Raw genomic sequence first — 22,214 nt, 5'->3', positions numbered from 1 at the left:
GGGGGGGCTGTGAATTCCTAGCTCTTGCTGGAAGAGCAAACAGTACCATGCCAAGATGCAAATCTATCTGGTGTAATAATTATTCTTGTTCCTAGGTTAGGAAGCCCTGCTCACTGCCATTCATTTATCTCCTGTTTGGGCTATTGAAAAGCACTCTCCATGGGATTGCCTTACAAGAACATGTAGAGGTTGCAACTGGTCCATAATAGGGTAGTGCAGAAAATATGGGTTCACAATGGCATATCCATATAACACTGCTGCGATTTTCTTCTAACTATTGGGCTAGTTGGATGAGTTCATTCTGTCCTGGTTTTAGAGTGGAATATGTTGGCAATTTGACCTCATTTTTCTTTCTTTCATAGGCCCTCACCAGTGCTCTCTCCAAAAATTGAATGGCGAGGGATGGCCACTATCAAGAATGAAGACCTACCCATGCAGACAGAGACAGACAGACAGACACTCTGGATTCATGCCGCACAGAACGTTTTTTTTAAAGTGGGGAACACATTTACTACAAGTAGTTCTTGACTTACAACCATTTGTTTAATGACAGCACTGCAAAATGTGATGTAAGACTTCACTACAACCATGGGAGCATCCCTATGATCATTTTTTTAAACTTAAAATGCAGGTGTTTGGGAACCAACATCTATTTACAACACTTGCAGCATCCCAGGGCCACATGATCAACATTTGGGACCTTCGCAGGCGGCTTCCAACCAAGTCTGTGGGAGAAAGAAGGATTCCCGTAATCACTGTGTGATTTGCTTACTGACCAAGAAAAAACCCGGTTGTAAATTGGGCATGACTCACTTAATGACCACATCACTTCGTGATGAAAATTCTGGTCCGAATTGTGATCAGAACCTGAGGACTATCCATATTACATCTTTCATTTCCCATCTTCTTGGCCTTCTGGTATTTTCTGTCCTAATTCATTCAAAAACTTTCTGGGACTTTGGGGATTTCTTTATTCCTCCCAGGATCAAGCAAAAGAAAGCGACTGTTTCAGGATTGAACATTATGGCTTTGGTGGAGGCGGAAGGGAAGATATGAAAAGAGCTGCAGATCAAAGTGTCCTTGTTGCATTTGGATACCTGCCCTGTGGAACATATTGTCCTCTGATGTACGGTGTCCTCCCTCCCCTGAGATAAAACCTCGGTCCTGGCACTGTAGTACGTCTCCCTTAAGCCAGTCCCATGGGGGTGTTTGTCAGGATATGGCAGCGCTGGGAGCCGTAGTGAAGAAAGTGTGATTTATCTGCCATTATTTGGTGCTTCTGTGTGGTCCGCTGGTGCTGCTGCCCATCCTCTTCAGCCTGCCTCCCAGGGTAACGCCTTGCCTGCCACCCTTTCTAGGATATGATTAACTTCTGATACTCCCCCCCCCCGCCCCTAAGAAGCTTTTTTTCCTTTGTGTTTTCTGTGCCCCAATCCTGGACTCCGTGTTCCTCCCAAACCTTACAAGCCATCTGGAACATGCTAATAAAGAGTTACCACATCGGTCCATAACCCACTCAGTCTAATTATATTTACAAGTGAGTTACTAGGTTGTGTCAAATTAATTCCAGACTGCAAGGTGACAGTAAGTGAAGAAAACACCCTTGCTTGGAATGTATGATTTTTCACACTTATCATTGCATTACATCAATACATCTTATATCTTCAGGGACTATGATATTACTATCTCTTGGGACTACTGTGTTCAAGTCTGATTCAATGTCCCAATATATATGAAGTTTATATGGGAGCAATCAATCACAATTACAATGTCCCACTACTCCCCGCAGGTGTGTATCAGTTTACAAGTACAACAATAATAACAGTAATTTTCAGTGATACAGTTACAATCACAAAATCAACACAATCTGTAGAGTGCAAAGTTGTACAGCTGCTTTTAGGATCTTCAGGTGGAATAGAAGAAGCCACCACTCAGGCCAGAAAGACCAAAAGTTGCTATTCCTGCAATGAGAAAAAAATCACAAACAAAATCTTTGCATACCACCATGACTACATCAGTTTTTGGAAATGTTCATTCTCAGTAGTCTTCTCCAGGAACCACTTTCCACAGGTGTAGTGATTTGCCCTTTGTCTCCAGTTTGGGCTGCTGCTTCAGTGGTTAGCAGGGCTTGGTAGGATCTGTCCCAGGCTTGGCTAAGTTTTTTTCCTCATGTCAGGTTTTATCAGGACCCAATCACCAGCAGCCAATTCAAGAGGTATGGTTTGACCTAGCAGTGCTTGGTTTCTGAGGTAAAGAAGAGGCGAGGCCAATTATACAGTTCTTTACAGACATATTTTTAGTCTCATATTGTGGAATTTCCCCCATTCTGTCCAAGTGTGGAAATCCAAACATTATTTCAGAAGGCAGACGGTTTTATAATAGATATAGTCAAATAAATGATTAATAATGATAATAATAATAATGTATACATATATACTAGATTGATAATATGAGATTTTATATAAATTGTAAGTGAGGACTATGGAGAGAATGCACAAACGTTTTTGTAACCAACCGACACACTGTATGTAGATGGAAGATGGTTTTATGTTTTATTTGTGTTTGTCTAAAAAATAATAATAATAAACTATTTTTTTTAAAAAAAGAAGGCAGACGGTTTTGCATTCCACTGAACACGACATTCCCACTGCCTCTTTATGATTGAAAAACTTTTTCAGTAAAATGAGTAAATTTCACATATTTGTCACAATTCACAGTATCCAGAAATTTCCAAAAACAAATCACATCATACTCTTAACTACATTGTAAAACTCAAGTCATATTACCCTAATTTAGATTTACATCAGACAGATTCCTTTGTGGCAGTGTTTATCTTTTGTTATTCCTGATTGGCCTATTAACAGCACAAAAGGTGTGAGGATTGCTCTGGCAATTTGAGTTAGTGCCAAATCCTGGAGGAAACGGGGATGGCATTTATAGGAGGATGGCATTTATAGAAGAAGGAAAAGGACCCATGAAGGATCCAGATCCCAATGCAGGAAGGATACAACTGACCGCAGGCACATGCTTTTGCAGAGGCACATGTGCCACAAATGCCCAACAACCAAATGCTCAAAAGGAAAACACCTTTACAGCAGCACAACACATATACATATTACAATAGAACAAATGTCTTCCAAGCCACTGCATTTGGCCTTAACAACAGCAGATTGGATAGGTTGGGAAGAGGGAGGGGGGAGGCTGCTTTATCATGCAATTCCTGGGTCCCCTCCCCTGGAGCTCAATTAAAGGGAAGCAAAGTCAATCTTGTTTTCAAACAGGGAGAGAGAGGAAACATGCTTTTCTAACTCTGCAGGATCTGCTTTTTCAGTATATCAGAGGAGAAACAAAGAGTCTAGCCTGTAAGCATTCTTCCACAAACAAAAACAGGCTTTTCAGAGCAGATTGAGCCAACTAGATTGTAGGGGCTCTTGCCTCCTTTTAGCACATTTTCTTAATTACAACAAAGTCCTTCATCTCAGGAGAGTTAATCAGCCTTTCTCACTGAAACGGGATGTTTCTCTTTGCTCCAAGAGGGGGTGGAGGGACAGTTAAAATGCAAACAGAGTTAGGGATTCAACTTCAATGTCCCTTTTACTTGGGGGAGCTCAAAGAAGCATCGACTTTTGACTATTCTACCTCAAGCATTGTAGGCTTGCTGGGGCATGTAGTTAACTCCGCGCTCATTCAGATCAAGTTTATTATCAGGCATGCTTAATAGCAAAACTTACAGTTCAGTGTTAAGATACTTCTGACTTTCCATAACTTGTCCCATCACGTAGTGTAAAAAGATGATGATTTTACTCCCATGCTGAGCAGAGACATAAACATTACTTGTCTGGTTCACAAAAGCATTTAAAATGACCCGCTATAATCTCTGCGCGCAGGCAGAAAGCCCCAGTGGCCAATCAGAAACACAGATGTGATCATGTCAGGGAACTACATTTCCCATAAGGCAGTCTCTGCCTACATTTCCCAGGAGGTAGTTTCTTAAAGGAGACAGCTCTTAATTCCTAGACTAGCTATATACTGCTGGGGCAACACACCCCTGCTCCGGTCCAGCCTGCTACTCCACCCTCGCCCGGTAAAAATCCTGCCTCCTCCTCCTCCTCCTCTTTCCCCTGAGATAAAACCTGGGTCCCGGCATTATAACCGGTCTCTCTTAAACCAGTCCCGTGGGGGTGTTTGTCAGGGTATGGCAGCGCTGGGAGCCATAGTGAAGAAAGTGTGGTGTATCCGCCGTTATTTGGTGCTTCTGTGCGCTCCGCTGGTGCTGCTGCCCATCCTCTTCAGCCTGCCCCCCAAGGTAACGCCTTGCCCGCCACCCTTTCTAGGGTATGACTCTCACTTTTGATACCCCCCCAATAAGAAGCTTCTTTTCCTTTCTGCTTTCTGTGCCCTGATCCCGAACTCCAGACTGTCACCATTGCCAGGTCTTAGTTAAAGCAGCAGGGGGAAGAGTAGTATGTCCTCTACTTTGCTGAACTAAAATCTCTGCTTTAATTGTTTCTTCAACTTTTGTTAAGCAAAAGTAAAGCAATATTAGCTTTAATTGAGGGCCTCCCTTTCATAAAGGACTTGTTCCCTGGAACAGCCCAGAGATTCTGAGAAGCAACTCTTTGACATTGGTCCCTGTTCCTCTTCCCCATCTCTTCTGGTAACTTGATTTTTTCCCCCTTCCTTTTCCTCTCTATCAACTGTCCTGCTTGCCACTTAATCTGTGCTCTCTCCGGATTCTAAAATATTACTATCATACTTCTGTGGTAATAATTACTGGTTTTCTGATTTCTGCTAACTTATTTTTTTATTTCAAATATTTTTATTTTCCCTTAAGAATTCAGAGGAGCTTAAAGTTGTTGGCGCTTCATTTTGGTCTCCTACAATTTATTGATTGTACACCCCAGCCAGTATGAGTTTAGATGACAGAAAATCATAATGACTCAAAACAGTTCTAATCCAGTGTGTTTGAAGGGCAGCAACGTGGAAACAATTGACGTTTGCAGCTAAGAATCAATCTTTCAAAATACAAGCTGACTTTCACTGATAGTTGTTGTGCATCATATACACCAAATGTATTTCCTCTCTTCTTTTCCAGGTTTCTTCCCCTTTCCCTCAGCATTTTTATCACTAAGAAATATTTGCCTCAAAGGAGTATTTTTGCTTCAAATCTAAATCATTACTCTCTCTGTAGAAAAAATAATATATCTGTGTCTTTAAAGTTCCAGTTCCCCCTCTGTTACATTAGAAGACTTGCAGCTGTAGGAGAATAACTCTTGTCTACCAGCCAGTCAAGAATACTGTGGGCCATGTACTGTTCTCTCCAAAATTAATTCTCTCCAGCTAAACATTGCAGTCACTGTTTTCTGCCCTGTTCTGGCATGATTCCCTGGTACAAGATTGTCTCTTAAATCTGAATATTTTAATTGAAGAAGACTATCTCAAGTTATTGGAGAAACCTTTATTCCATTCTGTAAATTAATGGAAAATCACAGTTCCGGAGTGCTTTTTCATTGCAAAACTAATATAGTTAGTTTGGTTCAAGAACTGCTTCTTATACCTAGAGCTTGGCCATTATTGTTTTTTCAGATGCCAAGTCTGGACAAACATTTTTGTATCAATAAAGAAGAATATTTGTAGCTCAGAGTTGAAATAAGGCATCCTTGGTGCACTCTGAGTTTGGTTGTTTTCTTGCAGGTGTTTCATTACCTGTACTTGGTGATATCATCAGTGCTTGTGACAAAAACATTTTTTTTTTGTTTCCTGTGCTTCAAGTGAACCTGATTAATAAAATAACATAGTTTTATTCCAATTTTTGTCTCTTCTTTCTTGGTTATTGCTTCCAAGATACTTTGTTCCATTTTATATTTTGATCACAAAAGATGTTCCAGAGAGAATGCTCAGACTAGAATAAGTAAGTCCTGTACATTTTAATATATAAGCGAGTAGTTTAAGATTGTAATCTAGTGCAATTTATTTTTAAGAAAAACTGTACAAAACAATTTGATCAAGAGTTTTCTAAGCAATTATTTGGCCCACTTCCTAAAGTTGTCATTCCATGCATCATCTGCTGTGTAATTGTACATTATTTTTGGCTATTTCATTACATCTATAGATGATACGTATTCATGTACAATAATATTAGAGGTGGAATAGGATTTTTTTAAAGATAGAATCAAACATAGAAAAATGGTACAGAATTTTCTTGCAAATGCTAGGATTATCATCCTCTTCTTTTTCCTCTTGCCAAGTTCTAATTGAGATATTCAGAGTTTTGTTGGCACAAGGGAGACCAACAACTAGGACACCCAGTTCCAATTCTCTGAGAAAATGTTCCTGTCTTATCTGCAGCTTTAGTCTTTAAATGTATTTCAGGTTAAAAGATCTGCAATCATGTGCAATACAATCCAGCACTAGTGCTTTCAAGGACTGTGTCTCTCACTGTATATTGTATTTTGACCATTCCTGAATATGTTGAGGACAACAGTGTGGCGCTGCTTACCCAATTTAATGTTCTTCTACACTGCATTCCCATCAATCAGATAGAAAGCTGGTAGTATTTTTTCTTAGACCATGAAAATCAAATTGTTTCTACAGGTAGTCCTCATTTAGTGTCTGCAATTAGGTCTAACAGCTCAGTCATTAAGCAAAGTGGTTGCTAAGTGAAAAATCATGTGACTGCAAATGTGCTTATGATTTTATACAGGATGAGGTATATTAACTGACCATAATGTGAATACATGACTAAGAAAGAGAGAGAGGCTGTGAAGATGGCAAATGTGGACATGGGTTGCAAAATTATTTTTCCAGCAATTGTTGTAATTGCAAGCAGTCGCTGTCTGAGAGAGCTACTAAGTGAGGAATACCTGTATTAATATAACTCTTAATATCATTGGACTCCCTGTTAAATTTCCTCATCCATTGATCCATTGCTTCCTTGGCAGAGCTATAAAACTCACAGGGAATGAATATTTTTCTTTTTTTTTGGTGCCTTTAAGTCAGTCTGCACTCCTGGCAATTGCCTGAAGAAGTCCATGCCGTTTCTTGGGACATTTTCAGAAGTTGTTTGCCATTGTTGCCTTCCTAGGGCTAAAAGAAAGTGATTGACCCTAAGTAACTAAGTCAACTTTGCCAAAAGCAGAGCTGGAATTCCCGATATCCTGGTTTCTAGCCTGGTGTCTGTAGTCATTACACCAAACTGGATCTCTTTAGAAGCTTTGTTTACTAATTAAACTTTCTCTAACTGCATTCAAATCCATGTTCACACAAACCAGAATGAATAGAAGTATGCCAAGGCTCTTTATTTCTACCATTGAGGATAGTGTTTTAAGATGGCTGGGATATCTATGTGGCCATTTACTTGGAAGTTCAGTTGTTGGATCCAATAAGGCAGCACTTTTTGCCTATGCATCTAGGGACTTCTGTTTCTTATATCTTAGCCCTAAAGTGAAGCGATTATATTGTATTTTTATGTTATTCTTAGGACTGAAGTAGATACAATCTGAAATGAGTTTCAACCTGCATGTAGAATAGCAGAGTTGGAAGGGACCTTGGAGGTCTTCTAGTTCCCCTGCTTAGGCAGGAAACCCTTATACCACTTCAGACAAATGGTTATCCAACCTCTTCTTAAAAACCTCCAGTGTTGGAGCATTTACAACTTCTCGAGGCAAGTTGTTCCACTGATTAATTGTTCTAACTGTCAGAAAATTTATCCTTAGTTCTAAGTTGCTTCTTGATTACTTTCCACCCATTGCTTCTTGTGTTTAAAATAATGCCAATATTATCAGGACAGTTTAAAGGACTGATCATAAATGAGATCATAGCAGCCAAGGAGACAGGTATAATTCTTTCCTGCAATAATCCTGAAAAGAATCCCTTCTCTGAAGCTGATACTTGTGTTTTAGAAGAATAAGTGAATGAGATTTCTACTGCAATAAGTCAAGTTTCTGCATTTGCAACTAGAGAAGGAAAAGGTTAACCACTACCTGCCTTACTGCGTTCTTTCTTTCAATTTGTCCAGTGCTTTTAAACTCTGCATGTTTGAAGGAGAATCTGATTGTGGAGAAATTTGAGGAGGAATATTTAAACTTTGAGTGCTGAATTTTGTTCAACTTCTTCTGTTATGGATTATTAACTTTTTAGTGTTATAAAAATAATGGGTCTTTTTCTGATGCACATTAGAAATTTCCTACTCAAGAATGCTAGTACTGTATAGTGCAGGGGTGTCAAACAAGTCGTCACGGCACCATCACACAACGTATTGTGACTTTCCCCCCCTTCGCTAAACCGGACGTGAGCGTGGCCAGCATGTGACGCATCTGGCCTGCGGGCTGCGAGTTTGACAGCCTCGTATAGTGGTTAAAGATGCTGTACCAAAACAAGAGAAACCCAGAATCTAGCCCTTGCAGAAGCATGGAAGCCAGCTGGCTAATCTCAGCCCAAATCAACATCAAATTCTACAACAACCTGTGGAATAGTAGAACCCCTTGTCACATCAGATACTGAAAGCTCTGCTATGGGAACTGAAGCAATTGTAGGGCAAACTAACCACTCAATTGAGACATGCTAGGAAAAACAATAAGATTTTAATTTTTTTAAAAAATCTGGCCTTTATTGTTTTTTTTAAATAAATAACTCCAAGTGATAAATATAGCCAATACTATTTCTCACTCCTATTTTCTCAACAACAACATTCCTATGAGGTGAGAAGACTACTCCAAAATCCCCCAGCTGTGATCCACAATCATCTAGTTTCTAGCCTGATAATACTTTAATCATCACACTGCCTCAGTTTCCCACTCAGATTGTTGCCACACATACATTATGCTAAAAATAAAACTGTAGGGACTGGTAGAGCTCTTCCAAGAACATTATGCACAATGTTATTTATCAAATTTGTTTGCCCCTTATCTCGCAACGCAGGTGACAATATGGTAATATCAATGTACCAAACAATATTAGCAAAAATCCCTGTCCCATGAAGCTTATAATCTAATTGTAAGCATGCTCCGCAATTGGTTGGATGACAAAGTTCATATGTTATCTGTCCCAGCAATAAGGCTGTCTATTCTATAGGTTAATAGCACCATCCATATTTAATATTACATCTCAGCAGTAGCTTGATGACGATGAAAATCTTTAGTATGAATAATCTTAATGTCTGTACTTTTGAATGAGATATACCAGGCAGTTTAATCACAGTTTCCCCCCAAAAGGTGTTCTCTAAAGGTGTCTATAGGACCCCTTCCAAGGTTTAAATTTTTGGCTTTTCTTCTATCTTTTTGAGGCCAAAGACCCCTGGCTATTTATTTCCCAGCCTTGAGTATTGGGAACAATGGTCATGTTTTCTTTAACAGCAACAAAAAAAAAATCGGTCTGGGCTAAGAATTTAGTCTTTCCAATTCACTAGTTTCAGCCTTAGAGTATGATGAACTTAAACTTTCATAGTTTCTTTTTTTATGACCTCACATTTGATTTCATAAATATGGTGCCCTAAATTCCTGGTGAAAATAAAAGCTCCCATTTTGCTTTTCATTTATAATTCAGTCCTTTGTAAAGAATTTGTGCCGGTGGAAAAGGGGCAAGCTGATTTTTATCTCGGAATTGCCTTTATTATTCATGTGTGATGCGTGTTTTGTTTACATCGCATATGCAATATCTGTGGAAAAGGAATTATGGTATGTACAAATAAGATATGAAAATTATGTAAGGCAGAATCTAGAATTCTTGTGTTTTCTCCAATACCAGTGGCCAGATATACCTCCCATAAGTTTAGAGATCTCACAAATAAAATCTAAAGGGGTTTCTGCTTTATTTTTCTTGAATGGGATCAGAAACTCCTTGCCAATCAAAAATCCTGAGAAAACAAGTCCTTGACTCTCAGGAAATATATTCTTTATCTGAGACATTTCCTACTGAATTAATGATGTGTAATAGCAAAAATAATTAAAAAAAATATTAAACACTAACAAATAAACATGATAAGAATTTAAAATTTAACATCAAGGAGACAGATAACTTCCTCCTCCGAAACCATTCTTTCCTGAGTAGGAGAAAAGAAAAAGAAGTACGGTAAGTAGTACATTTTAAGGCAGTATTTTTCAACCTTGGCAACCTATGCATTTCCCAGGAGTGACTGGGGAATTCTGGGAGTTGAAGTCTACGTATATTACAGTGCGAAGGTTGTAAAACACTGCTTTAAGGGAAAATCCAGTTTAAATGTTGAATGTACATATCCACTCTTTTTCCAACATACAATTCATAGAAGAATGCAAGAAATCGGCAGCATTTTCTTGAAATACAATTTCTATTGAGCTATAAGCTTCTTCTCCATTGTTCCTATTTTGTGCCTGACTGTGATTGATGGGATGAAACATCATGCAGGCCTGAAATCTGTCCATGTCTGCATACAAAGGTCTCATACAGAGATTTATGCTATCTAAAGGCAATATTTTCCATATTCTTTAAATAAATCGATTTCTTTAGTTTGGGAAAAATAGCAAATGCCTTGTTTTTTTAGCAGCCAAATATTCTTTGTTGTACTTACTGTGAGACCAATTTCTGATTTTGAGAATCAGAATAGTTTTGTATGGGCACTCCGAAAAGGCTGCTGTTGAAAAATGAGAAATATACAGGCTGTATATTTTAAAATGGTGTCTTGAAATGCCAATGGTGTTAGGAGAGGTGACGGCACAGTGGGCCAAGGAAATTCATATGGTGGTTGGATCTACGGTATGCAACAGGAAAGAAAAAATGTCTGTTAGGCATATTTTTCTAAACTGAAATGAAGCCTGGTAGGATTTGAACTCTAGAATTTTCACTTGCTAGGGAAGATGAAATAACTGTTCTGCAACGAATGAATTGTAAATGCAATCTCTCTCTCCTCCCCCCCCCCCGCCTTCCCACAAACTGCAGAGATTTCCAAGTTTTTTGATCTGATAGACACTGGGGATTTTGGGTGCTTGGTCCTGATGATCACCTTTCTTCCTAGATGTATTGTGAATTCTTTCCTCTTGGAATATGATACTTTTGTTATGATTGAATTCATATTCCTTCCCAGACACAGGATTGCAAAGTCACTTTCTAATTGTTATGTACATATTTAACCTTAGTTTGGTTGCTCAGAGTTGCAGTGGCATGTAAGTTTCATAAAGCAAAAACATTTCTATTTATTTCAGTATAAAATGTCAGGTGGAGTGTTGAATTTGGCATATATGAAGGAACCTGTTGGGAACTCTAATATTCATGAGCCTATTAAGTATGCTTATTCCAGATGAAACTTTCCATTATAATACTGCTGGGACTTGGATTATACCTTGATTGAAAAACAAACAAACAAAGCAGCTTTGCTGGATTAGATCAAAGTCTTGCCTAGTCTAGCATCCACTTACATACAGTGTTGTTCATTTATCTCAAGTGATATACAAGCAAAGCTTAAAGTGCCAGCTTCTTCCTGTTGTTCCAGTAACAGATAATTCAGAGGCAGTTCCTGAATTTCAGTTCCTGAAAGTGGAGGCATCACATACTTAATAACAGTGGTGGGATTCAAATAATTTAACAACCGGTTCTCTGCCCTAATGATTTCTTCCAACAACCAATTCACTGAACTGCTCAGAAAGTTAACAACTGGTTTTCCCGAAGTGGTGCGAATCGCACCACTGCCTAATAAGCAGTAGCCAGTAATTCTCCATTAATCTGCTGATTCTGTTTTGAAGTCCTTTGCACCTAGTGGCCATCAGCATGTCTTCTATTATTATAGTGATTTCACAATATTAATTCTGCAGAAAAATGTTTTTTCCCTCTTTATCCTGACTCTTGCCAAATAGCTTTACTGGCAAATCCCTATTTTTAGTGTTTGCTTTGCTGTGAGTATAACACAGAGATGAGTAATCTATACCCTTGCATGCACAGACACAGACACAAACACAGACAAAGGCACAGACATGCACATATACACACCCACACCCACAGTGTATTGTAGACGTTTCACTGATCACTTTTGCTGAACATCAGTTGCAGGTTTCCAGCTATTCTGAGTTGGCAAATGCACAAATATTGCAACGGAATCCATAAAAAGGACTTAAAATGGAGATAGAGGTGGAATTCTAATACCCGTATTACCATCTTGCCCACTGTCCTGTAAAGTTAAAGAGGATGACAGTTTATAGTAGCATAGCCCAAGGTTTATTTGGAGATGGAAGGGACTATACCCCAGTTTTGTTAGTCAGGTTATTAATTGTAGGCAGTGTTTTTCAAGCTTGGTACCTTTAAGATGTGGGGGCTTCAAATCCAAGAATTGTTCAGCCAGCATGTTCATCTCTTTCTTTACTCTGAAACAATCTGAAAGAAAGGAAGATTTTGAAAATTCTAAGATTTGAAATTGCACTGGCTAATACCTAATAAGAAAATAATTCATTTGCACCATTATTAAACAATTTATTTTTTGCTATTATAATTGTGTTTACTTTTATCTTACTCTACCACATTCATAGTTTACAGTAAACTATGTTTTAGCTATTCTCGATGCAAGAATTTTATTGTATATATCCTACAAATAATTAACAAGATCCAATATAAAATGGCTAATCACATTACTTATCTCCCACCACCATACAACATGTAATAAGTACATCAAAACTGGGTTTTGGTACTTTCAATTTATTTGCCTTCTTGTCCCCAACCATTTCAAGTTACTATATTCTGGGAGTTGAAGTCCAGACATCTTCAAGTTGCCAAGGCTGAGAAACAATGTTCTATTGCACGGCAAATAGTTGGAAGTCACTGCTTCCCCCCCCCCCTTTACCTTGTACCCCCTTTCCCCTTCTTTCTGATCTTTATTTTCATTTATAAAAATGAGATTATAACCCCTAATAAATATGTAAAAATGTGAGAACATTGAAAGGGTGAAATCATTATGGAGTCTAGCTATTGGGCTGGGAAGCTGAGTTTCTCAGTCACTCATCTCATCCCAATCCAAGGTGGAGTTATGCCTTTCCATCAATGAATTAGAGACGAAGACCGAATATGCCACAATAAAAGGGCATCACACTCAGATTTTGGCAATGTCTCCATAAAATCACACTCGAGCAATCAATGGGGAACAAGGTCAAAAGGGGGCATCAAAAGATATTTTTAATGTAGGCTTCAAGAAGAGTCAGACTAATTCAGAGTAAACCTTTTGCTACATATTCTAAGTGTTAGTAGCAAGAACATTACATCTACTGGTACTTATCTATCATTTCAGGGAATTTGATATGCATCTAGGCTCTACTAATTCTATACAGTGCTTCTGAAAAGGAGCAGCAATATCTTCAGAAGCAGCAGCTCCCATTTCAATAAATTCAACACATGCATTATTTGAGTATTATTCCTGACCACATTCCTTAATATTAAACCTCACCTCTCATCTTTTCCAAAAGAAAGTCAGGAGCAAGTTGTTAGATACTCATACTAACTATAATGGTTTCCACCAAGGTCCTCTGTTCCGGCGGGAACAGAGGTTTGTTCCTATTGGTCGAAGGGTCTGACAGCTCCCTATAAAAGGACTGCTGTCAGACTCAACATTCGCTGGATTGTTCTTACTTGTTGTGTTATAATAAAGAGCTGTTGTTACCGTTAAGCCTGTGTGTGCCTATCCATTATCCAATCTAACACTGGTGACGAAGGTGGGATTGGAAGGCAACTAGGTGAACCAAAAAGAGCGAAGAATCTAGCAAGTAGATCCAGCCCGGAGCTCATTTTCGAGCAGTCATTTTTGAGCGGCAAACTCAAAACTCCCTCTGTATGCAAAATAGCCATGTATGCCCCACCGACTCCGTATGACCCAGTCACCAAGCACTGGGATTCGTACATGCTACGAATTTGACTGCTTCCTCAAGGCAAACAACCTCATGGGACTTTCTGAAGGTTGCAAGAAGAACATGTTCCTCGGGTACTGTGGCCAGGAAGTGTTCGAGACAGCAAAAGACCTCTCCTAGCCAACACCACTCCAATTAGTTGCCTGGTCCATGCTCCAGCAGACTCTTAGGACTCATTATGCGCCCAAGTCATCCAAGCACGTTCACTGGCATGAATTCAATATCAGGAACCAAAAGGAGGGCAAGTCGATTAATGAGTACATTGCCACACTCCGTAAAGCCGCAGCGTACTGTGAATTCAGAGACTTAGACGAGCTTATTCTGGACTGCATAAAATGCGGCGTTCGGGACATTAATTTGCAGAGGAGGTTGCTCGCAAAATCAAACCTCACTCTGCAAATCGCCTTCAACGAAGCCGGGGCGTCAGAATCAGCCGTCAAACCGACTGAAACCCTGCAGCGTCAAAGCATGCCCCAAGTAGTGTGGAAAAGCACACACATTCATTGTGAGGCCACAAAGCCCGAGAGTTCTGAAGAAGATGACAGCTGCCGCATGTACAGTAACCGCGCCCCGCTGGCACGCAATTTCAAACAGCGTCTCCCACCTTGCGCGAGCTGTGGAGGAGACCATGTCAGATTGGGTTGCCATTTCCGCGACGCAACCTGCCAGCGCTGCGAGCAAAAGGGGCACATCTCAAGGGTGTTCTGGAGCGAATTCCCTGCTACTGCCTGGCAGCCTAGAAGCGCACCAAGCCACCAACTGAGGTCCAGCCAAGGGACTGGGAAGAAGCCACCACGGCACTTAGTGGGCAACAACAGAGTCACCCACCACACATCGATCGGACAAGTCCGCACCAGGTGGCTAAAAAAGCTGAAGGTCACAGTCCTTATTGAGGGCTCTCCATGTGAGATGGAGATCGACACTGGGTCATCACTGACCATCATACCGTGGTCTATCCTGAAACAGGCTATCCCTAGCCTCAAGAAGCAGCACCTTCGTATATCCGCCTACGGGATTACCAGGGAAACCGGGTCCCCATCATGGGCCAAGGCACCTTCCAGGTGAACTTCAAGCAATTCAGTGGGAAACTCCCAGTGTCAGTGGTCAGTGGCAACCTGCAGAGCCTCCAATGGCTAGATTGGTTCCAAGCCCTGGGCCTAGAGGTGACCAGTATCAACGCCTTGAAAGATGATGGCGCTGAAGCCATCTTTAAGGAGTTCACGGACGTCTTCAGCACTGGTCTGGGTAAGTATGTGGGGACAGCAATTTCATTTAATTTGGACCCCAACATAGCCCCAATAAGGCTAAAACCCAGGAGAGTGCCTTTTGCTCTCTGCCCAAAAATTGACAGGGAAATTGACAAGCTCGTAGGCCAGGGAATCCTAGAGCTGGTCGATCATGCATGCTGGAAGACCCCTATAGTGACACCTGTCAAATCTGACGAGTCTGTCTGCATCTGCGCAGACTACAAATGCACAATTAATAAAGTGCTACAACAAAGCACCTATCCTATACCCATTGTACAGCACCTCCTCCATTTGCTAGGGCCTGGAAAATTTTCCCTAAATTGTAGATGGCGCTATGGCGGAAGCCCAAACCATTGTGACGCACAGGGGTGCATTCAAATGTAACCGCCTGCAATTTGGAGTTAGTATCGCCCCTGGACTGTTCCAAAGCGTCAGGGAACGGCTTTTGCAGGGGATTCCAGGAGTCGTCCCCTATTTCGACGACATCTTGGTATTGACTTCAAATGAGGTGCAACTTTAAAAATGAGTACGAACAGTTTTTGCTAGAATTAGAGACAAGGGCCTCCGTCTCCAAAAGGAGAAATGCCAAATTAATGTGCCAAGGGTTGAATTCCTAGGGTACCTGATCGACGGCTCTGGGATTCACCCGACCTGACAAAAAATAAAAGCAATTCAGGACGCCCCCACACCTCGCAATCAAACCGAGCTGCAGGCGTTCCTCGGGCTCCTTAATTTCTACAGCATCTTTCTTAAACAGAAAGCCACCATTGCTGAGCCCTTACATCGTCTACTGGCCAAACACAAAAAATGGTCCTGGGGAAAAGCCGTGGCTGCCGCATTTGCCGCAGTAAAACGACTCCTGTCGGCAGATTCGTTCCTCGTCCAGTACAGCCAGACCCTGCCTCTGGTGCTGACCTGCGATGCTTCACCATTCGGCGTCGGCACCGTCCTCAGCCACCATATGCCCAACAGAACCAAAGCCCCTATTGCCTTTTACTCCAGGACCCTATCCACCATAGAACGGAAGTATAGTCAGTTGGACCATGAGGCTTTGGCTGCTGTGGCAGAAGTTAAAAGTTTCCACGAGTACCTTTACGGACGTGACTTCGAACTAATTACAGTCCACAAGCCATTGTTGGGTCTACTGGCTGGGGACCATCCTACCCCAGTGTCATTATCACCCTGCATGACCAGATGGACTATTTTCTTGGCTGCCTACTCCTACCGCCTTATTCACCAACCTGGCTCCACTTTGGGGCATGCTGACGCTCTCAGCCGCTGCCCGCTGCCAGAACTTCTTGCTGACCCTACTCCCGAGATGCCAGTCATCCTCATTGACTGCCTGGAGTCTGGGCCTGTCTCATCCACTGACGTAGCCCATCACTCTGCGAAGGACACCACCATCAAACAAGTTTTGAACTGGGGGTGGAGGGGGTGGCCCAAGGGGCCTGTTGGGGCTGATTTAAAAACGTATTTTGCTAAATGCGATGAATTATCAGTGGTAAATGGCTGTCTACTGTGTGGGGGGGTTGTTGTTCCACCCAAACTGTGCATTGCAGTATTAGAGGCTTTACATGTAGGGCATCCTGGAATTGTCAGGATGAAGTCTTTGGCCAGGAGTTACGTGTGGTGGCTTAACATGGACAGGGAGATCGAAGAATGGGTTGTTACCTGCACACCGTGCCAGGAGTCCAGACCAGCTCCCCCAGAGGTGCCCGCTAAGGAGTGGGAGCGACCTCAAGCACCATGGTCTAGGGTGAAATTGACTACAGATAGGCCTCGACTTAACAACAGTTCATTTAGTGACACATTCAAAGTTACAATGGCACTGAAAAAAGGTGACATAATGTTTTTCACATTTATGACTGTTGCAGCATCCCCATGGTCACGTGATCAAAATTCAGATGATTAGCAATTGACTCACTCATAACAACCCCAGTGAATGGGTGGGTGGGATGGGGAGGGAGATAGGAGAAGAGAAAGCACAGAAGGAGGAAGGCACAGGAATATCATGGTCTCTTTTAGAGCATTCTTAGACCATTGTCCTCTTCTATAGTGAGATGTTACTCAGCTCTGAGTTGTTGAGCTGGAACCCAATCATCTTTGTAATTGAAAACTCTTTGCTGTTGTTAAAGTTACAGCAAAGGTAGACATTAAGACATATTTTGAGCAATTCTTCTCTGAATATAGGCATTCTGTCTGTACTGATGGGAATAGAAGTCCAAAATAAATAATTAAGAGAGAACAATAGCAATAGAACTTAGATTTATATACTGCTTCATAGTGCGCTACAGCCTTCTCTAAGTGGTTTATGGAGTCAGAATATGGTCTCCAACTATCTGGGTCCTCATTTTACCAACCTCGGAAGGATGGAAGGCTGAGTCAACCTTGAGCTGGTGAGACTCAAACTGCCAAATATTCTTCTTTTTCCTCTGTGGTAACAGATTATGTAAAACATGTCTTGCGTAACTGAGGAAAAACACAACTCAGCTGGCAATTATTACATGGTTGGAAAATTAACTCAGTCACAAGATTCGTAGGAAAGTTTGCGTTTGTAACAAAAAAAGTCATTCTGAACAATGGTTATTTTTTTAAAAGGACATTTGAACTAATTCAGAGGCTGGGTCAAAACTAATTGGTCGTTGCCATAGAGCACAGTAAGGCAGATGTCAAAGCTGGTAGAATCAAGAAAGATGCTATTTACATCTTTTTTTCTCTTTCCATGGGAACTGTTGCCCTTTGGCCAAATTCACCACATGGCTGTTTTGTGCAGTGACTTTGGTTCCCAATTTATGTTAAAACTGAGAAATGGGAAATTTGGTTGCTTTGATAGATATGTTTGAAAATCTGTTTGGAAACCTAAGAAACAGACGAACAACACAAATAAACCATTTGTCAGGACTGGAAATTTCCATCCCCCCCCCCCCAAATTACATATGATATCTCTTTGCAGGCAGTTCTCAAAACTTTAGAATTACATTGCCTAAAGCTGGTGATCCTGTGGTTGTGACTTCTGTATTTGAATAAAGATTAATCACCTCATATGGCTTGTGGAAATGTAGGCGATGTGACTTGGAATAATACTTATTTACTAGCACTTTATTTCAGTCATTGACCAACAAAAGTGCCAGTAAATAAGTATCATTCCAAGTTTCTGTCTCTGCATGCTGCACTTAAGTGGGTGATTAAGTAGATTTTATGGTTCAGCTTGTGTAATTTCCATTCCAGTATATGCACAACACTTCTGAAATATTGAATGATGAGCTAATGATAATGTTTTTCTTTCCTTGGCTCTTTTCATGCTTTGGTTTTTTTTCATCTGAATGGCTGTTTTGTTTTATTTTCTTATCTGATCCATCTACCTGTTCTCTCTCCATTAATGAAATTAATTCTTCTGACGTATATCGTTAAATCTAAAATTTTCTTGCAGTCTTAAATCCATACAAAAAAAGAAATCAATTGAGTACTCATGTAGGCAATAAATAACTTATCATACCGGTACATGTATAATAAACCACACTTCTGAAGCACCTTTTGCGTAATTCAGATAATTTCATGTTTATAGTCAAACTTTATGATAATAGATCCCTATTATAATAAGTATGAAGGTATACAGTGGCTTGAGTCTTCAAAAGAAAATTGTACCTAGTTCTGCTGAGCTGCAGAACTGGCATATACCCATAGAGAATGTCATCATTTGCCTAGGCTGGCAAAATGGGTAGGGGCAAGAAAACCAGGCTGTAAGCCAGGGGTGTCCAAACTTGGCAACTTTAAGACTTGTGGACTTCAACTCCCAGAATTCCCCAGACAGCTCTGCTGGCTGGGGAATTCTAGGAGTTGAAGTCCACAAGTCTTAAAGTTGCCAAGTTTGGACACCCCTGCTGTAAGCAATAGAGAACCTCAAGTGGGTGCTGCTTAGGATAACTAATAAGCACCCACTGATTTAAACCCACCCATGCCGTTAAAGAAATATTTAATCTTTGTTTCTATCTTAAGGGTTGATCTGGGTGCAAATTTTCAGCCCCCGCCCTTTTCCCCAAGGGAACCCGAGATGCCTCACCACAGATATGCTTTCTTGAAGGCAGCTTCTCTCAATGCTGACAAATGTTGATGACAAGAAGGAAAACCTACAGCCTAGACCAGTGATGGCGAACGTTTTTGAGATCGAGTGCCCAAACCGCAACCCAAAACCCACGTATTTATCTCTGATTGCCAATACAGCAATTTAACCTGAATAATGAGGTTTTAGTTTAGAAAAAACAACTCATATGTGATTAGCGTCTTTTCACTGAACCCCATTTCGCCGAATACAGCCATTTTTGCCTCCTGAAGCCCCACCCCCACATCCCATTTTTGCGAAAAATAGGTGAAAAACAGGCCCCTTTTCACCAAAATGGGGGGTGTTTTGTCCTTCCCCCATCCCCAGAAGCACTTTGGAGGCATCAGCAGGGCTGGGGAAAGTGAAAAATGCCCCTGTTTTTGTGAAAAATGTGTGGGGGGGTGGGAGGATGAGGGCTTTGGGAAGCTGCTAGCAAGGCTTCCTGCCACCCCCCCCCACCCTGCACTAGCCCAGCATGGTGTTAAATGGCTTCAGAGGTGGAGGGCTTAGGAAGCAGCTAGCAAGGCTTCTCCCCATCATCACACTAGCCCAGGACAACTTACAATCAAGCCGGCGAGGAGCAGGAGCAGCAAATGGAGATTTATAGAGCAGCCAAAAGTTCAGCTTCAAACACAAGGTAAGAGGAGCTGAATCAACTTTCGGTTTCTGCATGCAGGCGCAGACACCAATCAGCCTCCTGATGTACACTGCTCAAAGGCACTTGTTGAGATGGGCAACTATGGAAATAATAAAATAATAAATAAATAAAATAAAATTAACTAATTTTTCAGCTGATTTTGGGATAAGCCTCATTAAACCCAATGGGTAGACTTGAGTAAATATATAAACCTCCCTTTGAAATGATGGAACTTAAGTGATTTAGGAACATGAAAACTGAATTACAATGAAGATATATCTTTTTATTTTTAATGTATTCCCCACATGGGGGAAGGGAAGGGATGAAAATCACATATCGCTTAACACAAATGTCAAAGATTAAGTCACAGTGATAACTCTGTAGCCAAGAGTCACAATCAAGAGCAAAATTATCTCTGTGACCATTTTAGCACAAGGCGTGAATGAGAAATTCTAGAGAAAAAATTTCACAATTCAAAACATGTCTTAGGATAGATAACTAATCAGCACCCACTGATTTAAACCCACCCATGGCGTTAAAGAAATATTTAATATTTGTTTCTATCTAGGGTTCATCTGAATGCAACCTTTCAACCCCCCCTCCCACTTTCCCCAAGGGAACCTGAGATGCTTCACCACTGATACGCTTTCTTGAAGGCAGCTATGTCTCAATGCTGACAAATGTTGATGACAAGAAGGAAGACCTGCAGCCTAGACAATGGTCTAATAAATGAAAATTGAGTCTGAAAGAAGAGGGTTGATGAAAACATGACAGAAAGCACCCACCATAGGTTTTAAAGAGAGGGGGGGGTACCATCAGACTTGCATAATTCTGTTAAAATAACCAATAATAATATATACTGCTAATGGGATTTTTATATATTTCATACCTGAGGTTTTTTAACTGTAGTTTTACCTATTAGTTCTGTGCCACTCAGAGTCACTTTGATGAAATGAGCAGCTGTATAAAGGTAAAGTTTCCCCTGCATATGCGTGCTAGTTGTTGCCGATCTCCATTTCAAAGCGGAAGAGCCAGTTCTGTCCAAAAACATCTCCATGGTCATGTGGCCGGCATGACTAAATTCCGAAGGCGCACGGAACGCTGTTACCTTCTCACCAATGGTGGTCCCCATTTTTCTACTTGCATTTTTTACATGCTTTCGAACTGCTAGGTTGGCAGAAGCTGGGACAAGTAACGGGAGCTCACTCTGTTACGCGGCGCTAGGGATTCAAACCGCTGAACTGCCGACCTTCTGATCGACAAGCTCAGCATCTTGCCCACTGAGCCACCATCTCCCTACCGCAGCTCTATACATTTGATAAATAAATAAATAAATAATTTTTTTTAAAAAATGTAGCAAAAAAGTTAGAGTTAGTGCTCCCAGCTGTGTTAGTCTGCGCTACTTCGCGAGGCTAACAGAAACTTAATTTGTAGCATTGCTGTTGTAATCAATGAAAATAAAGTAAGAATTTCAAATGTTTTTGCAATTTTCCAAGTGATTTTGAAATCTTTTATAATGCTTCCCCCTCCCCTTTTTTCCCCCTCTTCATTGCAGGAAGGAAAATGCCTCTATGTCATTTTGGTGATGGCTATATATTGGTGCACCGAAGCGCTGCCTTTATCAGTGACTGCTCTTCTCCCTATAATTCTGTTTCCTTTCCTTGGAATTCTCCCAGCCAACAAAGTTTGTCCCCAATATTTTTTAGACACTAACTTCCTCTTTTTGAGTGGCTTGACTATGGCAGCTGCCATTGAAGAGTGGAATCTGCATCGTAGAATTGCATTAAGAATCCTTATGTTAGTGGGAGTCCAACCAGCCAGGTAAGTAACTACAGAAACAACAAAAACTAGAGTTTAGTTGTGTGCAAAATAAGAAAAGAAGGGTCGGCTAACATTGCACTTGTCCTAGTGATCTATCATATAGCAGAAATGTGTGGATCCCAGAAACATACTATCTTTTCTCCAGGAACAAAAGATGGCATAAGTTTGTCTCTGTTTCCACTGCCTTCCTCCCCAAAACAACAATGCTGTGGTTTAGGTTGTGCACAATCATGCAGTAACTTTGCCAGGCCTTTAACCCAAGTTTTCTTAGATCGAGCCTAACGCCATTATGCCACTTTTTGTAAACATGTCAAGTTTGGATTTAGTCAGGTTCTTTTGTATTTGTTGAGTTTGGATGATGAATAGCAATAGCAAGAGCATTTAGTCTTATATACTGATTCATAGTGCTTTACAGCACTCTCTGAGTGGTTTACAAAGTCAGCATGTCGCTCCCAACAACCTGGGTCTTCATTTTACCGACCTTGGAAGGATGAAAGGCTGAATCAACCTTGAGCCGATCAGGATCAAACTCCAGGCTGTGGGCAGAGTTAGCTTGC

The 22,214-nt window shown here is 40.9% G+C and overlaps 1 protein-coding gene and 1 long non-coding RNA gene across 2 annotated transcripts in view; one reads left to right on the top strand and one right to left on the bottom strand.

Annotated features, from left to right (window-relative positions):
• Positions 1 to 521: 521 nt before the first annotated feature.
• On the bottom strand, positions 522 to 3,907 carry LOC309388760. Its single transcript, XR_014174836.1, has 2 exons — positions 3,732 to 3,907; positions 522 to 1,961 (listed from the first exon to the last, which is right to left on the bottom strand). It is a non-coding gene; the product is annotated as an uncharacterized lncRNA (long non-coding RNA).
• A 204-nt stretch (positions 3,908 to 4,111) lies between these two features.
• Positions 4,112 to 22,214, top strand: part of SLC13A3 (solute carrier family 13 member 3) — a 58,206-nt gene continuing 40,103 nt past the window's right edge. The window contains exons 1-2 of the mRNA XM_081946369.1: positions 4,112 to 4,306; positions 21,392 to 21,657. Of these exons, the coding sequence (XP_081802495.1) occupies positions 4,196 to 4,306; positions 21,392 to 21,657 (377 nt within the window). The 5' untranslated portion in view covers positions 4,112 to 4,195. The remainder of the gene's footprint in view (positions 4,307 to 21,391; positions 21,658 to 22,214) is intronic.

This window comes from Natrix helvetica, assembly GCF_964273705.1.
Source record: "Natrix helvetica genome assembly, chromosome: 3".
Lineage (NCBI taxonomy): Eukaryota > Metazoa > Chordata > Lepidosauria > Squamata > Natricidae > Natrix > Natrix helvetica.
This window is presented reverse-complemented; position numbering and strand designations above follow the sequence as displayed.